Source organism: Trifolium pratense, linkage group LG1, assembly GCF_020283565.1.
Source record: "Trifolium pratense cultivar HEN17-A07 linkage group LG1, ARS_RC_1.1, whole genome shotgun sequence".
Classification (NCBI taxonomy): domain Eukaryota; kingdom Viridiplantae; phylum Streptophyta; class Magnoliopsida; order Fabales; family Fabaceae; genus Trifolium; species Trifolium pratense.
In genome coordinates this window covers 4,072,973-4,081,626 of record NC_060059.1, presented here as the reverse complement: position 1 = coordinate 4,081,626, position 8,654 = coordinate 4,072,973, and the positions used below count along the sequence as shown (strand labels likewise).

The window sequence follows — 8,654 nt, the reverse complement described above, 5'->3', positions numbered from 1 at the left end:
TAGTGCAGCCATCAAGTTCATTACATTGATACTGGTTTGATATATACAAGTTCAGAAAATAATCCCCAGGCCAGTCATTTTCTTTAGTTGAAACAAACCACGGCTAATTCAAGTCAAGTAATACAAGTACATAACAGATAACCCAGTGCCAAGATACAGATGCAGAACCTAGACAATAACCGGTTTATATTTCCATTTGACCTTGATATGTGTGAAGATAGCTGCTTGACCTTTCTATACTAGTGGTCAACTTGAACCAAACCCACCAACAACCATTAAAGGCGGAACAGAACAAGTGACCTAATGTTTTTTTGTGCGTGAAATTACCTAAAATCCTGCAGGAGACGCTTGAAGGTTCCCACCACCTCTCTGGAGTGCTCTTTCAGCACGCATTGCATTATAATCCTGATCATGAAAGTAATCATAAGTATATGCATGAAATGTTTATGGAAAATACACATGTATGTCAATGAAATAATTATTACCCGCTTCTCAAATGCATTTTCCCCGAAGTCCATTACTTTGTCCGCGATTCCGAAGTCTACGGCTTCCTGTGCTAGGAAAAATCTAGACTTCTGGATTTCTTTAGCAACTTCCTTCCTTGGTTTCCCCATTCCATATGACAGCAAATCAATGTAATGCTTGGAACTTGTCTCCAGCTCTTTTGCCTGTATGTTTTGTCGATATAATTGATAAATAGAATGCCCATAACAGTAAATAGAGACAATACAGTGAGAGAAGACAACAAATATGTACGCAATTCACATACCTTAATCCACATATCTCCAACAGAACCAAATGATTTGTCGCATTTCGGGAGATATACTTTTGCTGCAATAGAAAAATTTAGAACCCACAGTAAGAAAAAGCAACGCTTAAAATCATACATCCTTATACCACCAAATCTGTAAAATAAAAATATGTATACAATAATTTATCTTGCTACTTGAAAAAAAATAAAAAAAATCCAAACGACACCAAAGAAATAACCCAAATTCAAACTAAACGGAGAAATGAACACTTTTGTCCATTCTCCAAAGGTATTCATTAATCATATTTATACAACCTAGAAGGAAGCATTAATTAGCAGTTCTAAAAAGACACAATAAATAGTTGTAAGCAATTGTCGTGATATTGTTCAAATTTGTAGAAACATTGATTTGATAGTTTCCTTAGTCAGCTGATCCTAAGGCCAATCCCTAAACATTTGGAATTGATTCCTCCAAGTCCAACCTTGTACGTCATATATACAGCACACAACCACAAATCATTCACTGTTCAGATTCAAGTGCAATCAGGCAATATTTTCTAAAGTTTACACAAATAGGATTCTTACTGGATGCATTTGGCAGTATGGCACGTTTACCCTTTTTTCCGAGAGACAAAAGCATTGCTGCTTGGCCATACGCCATTGCCAAATTGATGGTATAGATATCAGCTTTGACACGCTAAAGGTTGAAAGGAAAAAAATTAGATTAATAAGAGTACAAATTACAACGAATTCAAAGTGATAAACCATAATACTACAACATTGTGATGTAGGTAAAAGGGATGTGCGATTCATGATAACTTACAAACATCATATCAGCTATGGCATAAGCATTAGTTTCTGCTCCCACAATATTCCTCTTCTCATCCTAAACCAAAAATAAAGGAAAGAAAGGTCATTTATATAAATAACCACATAATACAATACAAGGCGAAAGTTTAGAACAATGACTATTAACACTTACCTGAGTCCCAGGCGAATTAATATATAAATAAATAGGTTTGGAAGGGTCATCATAATCCAACCACATAAGTTGAGCCACAATAAGTTCTGTCACCTCTGGTTTCATCTGTATGAATCAGAAAAGGGAATATCAAGAGTCAAGACAACTAGTATAAAAGATAGATTATATATATAATCATCCGGACCAAAATTGAGATCAAAACACATCACGATACTTACCGCCATACCCAGAAAACATATTCGAGCATCCAAGAGCACAGAAGGCAAATCTGGTGGAGCTCTTCTAGCCCTTCCCCCCCTACGTCCTCCTCTATACAACATACTAGCACCCATGCTGTACTTTGAAGAGCCACGTTTATCCATGCTAGATATACTACTATTCGCCAAATAACTGCTGGCAGATGAAATGCTTTCCTGCCACAATCACTAATATTAAGAGCACTTCTGAACAGTTAAAGATGCCGTAATAAAATTTGGGTGCTTTGCAAAATCAAATCCACAATCAAATCAATAATTAGACTAGTAATAGGAAAAATTTGCTATACTAAATCAGTGACTTAGATAATATCAAGAGGATATAAATGATGAGAACCTTTGTAACTCTTTCAGACATCTTGTTCATAGGATTTTCTGGATTTATGAACATATTCATTTGTGAAGGAGTAAGACCGTACAGAAACTTGGGTGCATTCTTGTAGTTGTCCATCACTGCATATGATACATAAGATAGAAAGGCCAAATTACAAATTATTCAACTTTAAAAATAATCCACTTTGACTATTTATCAACTTAAAAAATAAACCTCTTTAACTATTTATCATTTGGGTGTGTTTCCCTCTATGTTCCTGAATTTCTCATCTAAATTATTAATTACAGCACACCAATTTGAAGCCTAAAATTTACCCAGCCACCAATCCACGTGTTTCGTAAGCAAATTTTAACCCCCTTTTTCGCGCGTTAGAAACACTGAAACTGTAATTAAACTAGTCCAAACTTCACATAACCTTGTCCAATATTGTGTCTTCAAGTGTTTACAAGCATAACTCATGATGTTTCACGAATTTCTTTTCCCGCAATTTATGCAAATAAATCACAAACTCTCATGCTGATTTAAGGGTATGTGATTTTTTACTTTTAGGATTCTAGAGTCAGTATACTGAATTTGATTAGGATAAAAACTGTTAGTTTAAATCAACGGTGTCAAAAAAGATGATTATGACAAAAGTAAACACTAAATACAAAACCGATTAATCAAACTCATTCTACAACGCACAGAAACAAAATCCCTAAATTAAGACCCAGATTAAAAGTTGTAATTTTCCCCAATTTTTGTGCTCTAATTAATTCTTCTACTTAATTTTCGTTTTGGTTGTAACCGAAACAAAATCGAACAGAGTAAATTAAAATTAGAACAAAATTGAAAAGAGAAGGTGGAAAAACTAACTTCCATCTTTGAGATTTTCCTCTCTGAACTGTTTGGGGACGTTGTCGAGAGAGCACTTTGAAGAGAAAGATCTGAAGCATCGAGGTTTGCGTGTGGAGGTAGAGTGAGGAAGAAGAAAAAGTTTGGTTCCATGGCGATAAGTTGAAGAACCGTGGATGAAAGGAGAAGAGAGTGATGGTGGTGAGAGAGAAGAGGACATTGGAACGGAGAATTGAATTGAACGAAACTGGTTAGGGTATGTTGCATCCACTAGTTATTATCTCCTTGCTAAATTAATTTCCACCCAAATAAAAAATGACAAAATGGGAAATGCGGATAAAATAATTTTATACCGTCATTCAATAATTATTAGAGTTTAATAAAAGTTCACACAGACATTCAATGGGAAATTACCATTTTTACAATGTCATATTAGTAGTTTCAAAATAATCATACATAAATGGGGTGATGTTGCAGAAAGATAAAATATTATTGATTGTTTTATGTAACATTGTTTTACTATGTTTGCTTATATCTTTTAATTTCTAATTATTATGTATTATGTCAAATTATCTCACTACATCTCACTTTAATATATAATGCATAGGAAAAATTGATTCTTATTGGATACTCGTGTAAAGACATTTTACAATGGCGGAGCATCTTTATTAAACTAAAAAAATTGAACTTGGTTTTCTTCAAGCAAGTAAATTAAATTTTCATATTTCCTCAAACTTAATTTAGTTGATAGAGACATTATATTTTATAGGTAAAGGTTAAGTTTAAATTCGGACACTTTAATGACGATGTTTCTAACAAATGAACTATGGTTGATATATCTTCTAAAAAAAATTATCCTAAAGTTTTATAAAAAAATTCAAATAAGTTTTACAAATTTACACTACATTGATAGTAGTATTGGGCGACTTCCTATATCTTAGTGGGTTCGCCCCGCCACTTGAGAGAACGACCCAAGTAGCTGGACCGGCCCATAATAGGTGAGCATTAATCCTCCCCAGTACTTGGCTACCCAGTCAATAGCCACGTGGGCGAGGGATACGGAGAACTCAACTTCATCCCTTATCTTAATGAGCACGTGAGCTCCCCCTTTTTATGAGTTAATAGGTGAGCATAATAGGTGAGCATTAGTCCTCCCCAGTACTGGGCTACCCGGTCAATAGCCACGTGGGCGAGGGATACAGAGAACTCAACTTCATCCCTTATCTTAATGAGCACGTGAGCTCCCCCTTTTACTAGGGTTTGGACCGCTTATATATAGAGGCTCCAAACCCACCTCAAGTTACGTTTTACATCAATACAAGACTAACCTAGCTCTACATATATGTAGACTAGATATTCTCATAAATAACCCTAGCATGAACAATAATATTCAAATAAGAAATAGAGTTAGCGTCATCACTCATCAACCAATGATTTACGGTATAGTTTTATGAACCCGCTAGAATCACCTAAATTTTATAGCCAAATAATCTATTGCTCCAATCCCCAAATTTCACGTGGAAGCAGATAATCATATCTCTAAGTTGTTTGTGTCGGATAAAATTATCTTTGTCATATATTAGACACACAAACTTCGTACCAATTTTGTTCCTTAAAAATTGTTGTATCTACTTTGTATTTGATCATTTTGCGCTCCAAAGGTTGTCCACGAAAAATTGGCCAATTGGCCACCAAAGTAGCAAGTCTTCCGCCTATGTATAAAGTGATGTTTGTCGTGATAGCGGAGGAGGGTTGCACGTTGCATTGTTGGTCCCCAAGAAAATTGGTAAACTGCCATTGATGCAAATTGTCCCGCACCAATTAAAACGAGATCGACGAGAGAAGCTCTCCATCCTCCCGCATCTTTTCATTTATTATTATTTTCAAAATACACCATCTCGAGACGTTATAAACATGATTACTTGATTCTGCGGCAACACCTCCAAAAACCCATTTGTCATGTCTATCATTCCATATATCGTATAGTCCAAAAACTCAATTCCTTCCAAAATTTTCGAGCCTTTCTACATCGAAAAAAACACACCAGTCGTTCTCATAATTGTCTTGACAATGCACATAACTATTCGAACAATTAACATCTTTTTGTCGAAATTTTTGTCTCGTTGGTAAACAGTCTATTATCGTTCTCCAAGGAAATACATTCACCCTCTGTGAATTTTTTTAACTCCAAAATTTCAACCTGGAGGATTTTAAAATCTTCAATTTTAATTTATGTTATTGTAATATTTTCGAAATTTAAAATATATAAATTGCAAATATTTATTTATCATTATCTATAAAAACACTCTTTAAAAAAACATGATTTCATTTTCTATTTATCCCTCTACTTTTTATTTTTCTTCTCCAAAACCTTCATCTTCCCCCCTGTCATTCAAATTCGCTAACAAAGTCTTTACTGATATCAATTTTCCAAGCCCTCTAGATAACCCACAAATCAGCCTTAAGTACATTTATGGCCCAATATGACAAGGGTAGCCAAACAAAAATATTCCATAGTGATATCACTCTTTAACTATAATTAAGTAGTTTGAGTGTCATGTCAATACAGACTTGCCAATTATTTGTCGCTCAAATTATATTGTTTAGTACAGTTGAGAAAAGTTTTCAGTGTCCACACATAGAGCTGTCAAAATGGGCTAGCCCGAATGGGCCGGCCCGCCAAGCCCGATTTTTTCCCGGGCTTGGGCCTTGAAAATCCTAGCCCGAATTATTTCCGGGCTTTTTAGCCCGGCCCGACAAAGCCCGATTAAAATATGGGCTAGCCCGAATGGGCCGCGGGCGGCCCGCAAGCCCGAAAAAATTAAAATTAAAAATAAAATATAAATAATTTGTTTCGGATAATTTGAAATTAGTTTGTAATATAAATTATAAAATACCGTCCGCTACTTAAGTAGCAGGAGTAAAAATAGGGCACCCAAAAAACTCGTAGGTAGGGGATGAATAAAAAAAGGGCGCGCGAGAAACTCGTACGTAGCGGATGAGTAAAAATAGGGCGCGCGAGAAAGTCGTAGGTAGCGGATGAGTAAAAATATGAGGCGCGAGAAACTCGTAAGTAGCGGATGCGTAAAAATAGGGCGCGAGAAACTCGTAGCTAGTGGATGAGTAAAAATAGGGCGCGCGAGAAACTCGAACATAGTGGATGAATAAAAATAGGGCGCGCGAGAAACTCGTAGTAGCAGATGAGTAAAAATAGGGCGCGCGAGAAAGTCCTAGGTAGCGGGTGAGTAAAAATATGATGCGCGAGAAACTCGTAAGTAGCGGATGCGTAAAAATAGGGCGCGAGAAACTCGTAGGTAGTGGATGAGTAAAAATAGGGCGCGCGAGAAACTCGTAGATAGGGGATGAGTAAAAATACGGCGTGCGCGAATTATATAATATTTATAGCGGATGAGTAAAAAATAGGACGCGCGAGAATTATTAATGTTATTTATATAGTTGAGTTTGAGCATTAAAAGTAAAAAAAAAAAAAAAAAAGATAAACCGGGCCGCCCGAAAGCCCGACTACCCGTACCGGGCCGGACTCGGGCACTAATTTTGGTAGCCCGTTTTTTATCCGGGCTTTTTAGCCCGGCCCGATGAAGCCCGAAGCCCGACCGGGCCGGCCCGAAATTGGCCGGGCCGCCCGTTTTGACAGCTCTATCCACACAGATAAATAAATACCAAGTTTATGAAGTGTAGTGTCCTATAAAATACTACATAACAGAGGAAAAAAGAAAGACCAAACTTATGTATAGTGCCTTATATACAATTCTTCTTGTACTAGAGGTGGTTTTTATTATTATTTAAAAACAGTTTTCGTTTTTTATTTTTAATTAAAAAATATAAAAAATTACATTTGTGATCACGACAATTCACTCTGATATGTATTAATAGAATATTTTTTTAGTTGTTTGTTGGAGTACTCAACAACTAGTAGAGAACATAATGTATTCCCAAAAACTAAAATTATAATCATTTTATAGAAATAAATTTCAGAAAGTTATTTTATATTAGCTCATTCCCCAAGAGTTGAGTTAAATAAAAAACTTTTGTAGAGCACTTGGTTCCTAGAATATGGGACTAATTCGATCACGATTAGTATCCAAACCATGTGTTGTAGATTGAACTTTTAAGTAGACCAAGTCTAATGTGATATCTATCTGTTTAATGCTATTTCCATTGTCCTGTTTATACAACTTTATAAGATAGGTCTCGTTCTAATTTCGGCTTCCTTTTTAAGCTTATACTAATTTGGGTGTCAGAGATTTTTTATGGGTATTTCTTTTTTTACCGCCAATTACCTCCGACGCTTGATTTTCAATCTCCAACTCGGAACAATCCTTCCAACGACCCACCACTCTAAATTCTTTATTCTCTTTCAATAATTTTGAGTTATGGACAATTTCGCTTTTTGTAACAAAAAAAATTGAGTTATGGACGGCATATTGAACTATTTAAAGCTAAAAATTAGGGTTGGGAACAAGTCAGGCTCAGGCCTATCTCAGGCCTTGATAGGCCTGAGCCTGGCCTACGATTTTTCTTCAGACCTGAGCCTGGCCTACGACCTATTCAAATGTTATTTATTTTGGCCTTGAGCTTTTTTAAAGTCTGGTCTGACCTTGTAGCTTATTTAAAAGCATGTGTTACATAAATGTCTCTATATAGTCTTTTTAAATAGATTAAATAGGCCTTAAAAGCTTATTTCACATTTAAATTTTTATAATTTTTTATTAGCGCAATAATTAAAAGTTAATAAAATAACAAATATGATTAAATAATAATATGTTTTTCTTTGGCAAAAAAATATAAATAATAATATTATATAAATAATAATAATTATTAAATATAAACAGGTCGGTCTATCAGGATTTGTAGATTTTTTTAGAAGCATGAGTCTGACCTATTTATATAAACAGACTTTTTTCAAAGTTTAAGTCTGACATTTTTTATAAACAAGCCAAATCAAACTTACACAGGTCAGGCCGAAGGCGATTATAAGCCGTCTGACCTATTCTCAAACCTACTAACAATACATGACACTAAATATTTTTCCTTTGAATTCACCATGTTATCTGAATACAAAATATTGAATTTGGTTTGTGCCATAAAACATTACTGACCAAAATAATACTATTAAATTTTATATGTGGGGATGTATGTAACTTCTAAGTTCCCGATCAATTGAAAATATCAAAATTATACTATACTAGCGAAAAAAAAGATACGCCTTATGTTATGGTGAGTTTGTTAATAAAAGATTTTTGTTGCTACTAAAAAAAAGTAAGGGTAATGTTGGTATTATGAAAATTCTACCCCAAAACTCATGTATTCTTTTTATATATTATACTATAGAATAGATATAGATGAAAAAACCATAAAAAAAAAAAAGGAAGTTAAGGGCAATTATGGAATAATCAAAAAACCATAAAGGAAGTTAAGGGCAAAATGGACCAAAAAAATCCAGCTCAAACTCCCTTATCCCCTTTATATATTGTTATA

At 34.8% G+C, this 8,654-nt stretch overlaps 1 protein-coding gene across 1 annotated transcript; it reads right to left on the bottom strand.

Moving 5' to 3' along the window:
* On the bottom strand, positions 1 to 3,470 carry LOC123881829 (ATP-dependent Clp protease proteolytic subunit-related protein 1, chloroplastic). Its single transcript, XM_045930572.1, has 9 exons — positions 3,177 to 3,470; positions 2,325 to 2,440; positions 1,952 to 2,146; positions 1,734 to 1,838; positions 1,575 to 1,637; positions 1,337 to 1,448; positions 770 to 831; positions 486 to 668; positions 1 to 405 (listed from the first exon to the last, which is right to left on the bottom strand). The coding sequence occupies exons 1-9, from the start codon at positions 3,373 to 3,375 to the stop codon at positions 328 to 330; spliced, it is 1,113 nt and encodes a 370-aa protein (XP_045786528.1). The 5' UTR covers positions 3,376 to 3,470; the 3' UTR covers positions 1 to 327.
* Positions 3,471 to 8,654: the final 5,184 nt, after the last annotated feature.

Excerpts from the sequence above, each read along its gene's own strand:
- LOC123881829 (XM_045930572.1), bottom strand. The coding sequence starts at position 3,375 with ATGTCCTCTTCTCTCTCACCACCATCACTCTCTTCTCCTTTCATCCAC. Across the intron at positions 2,441-3,176 it reads GGAAAATCTCAAAGATGGAA|TGATGGACAACTACAAGAAT; the intron begins GTTAGTTTTTCC and ends TATCATATGCAG. Across the intron at positions 406-485 it reads AAAATGCATTTGAGAAGCGG|GATTATAATGCAATGCGTGC; the intron begins GTAATAATTATT and ends TTTCATGATCAG.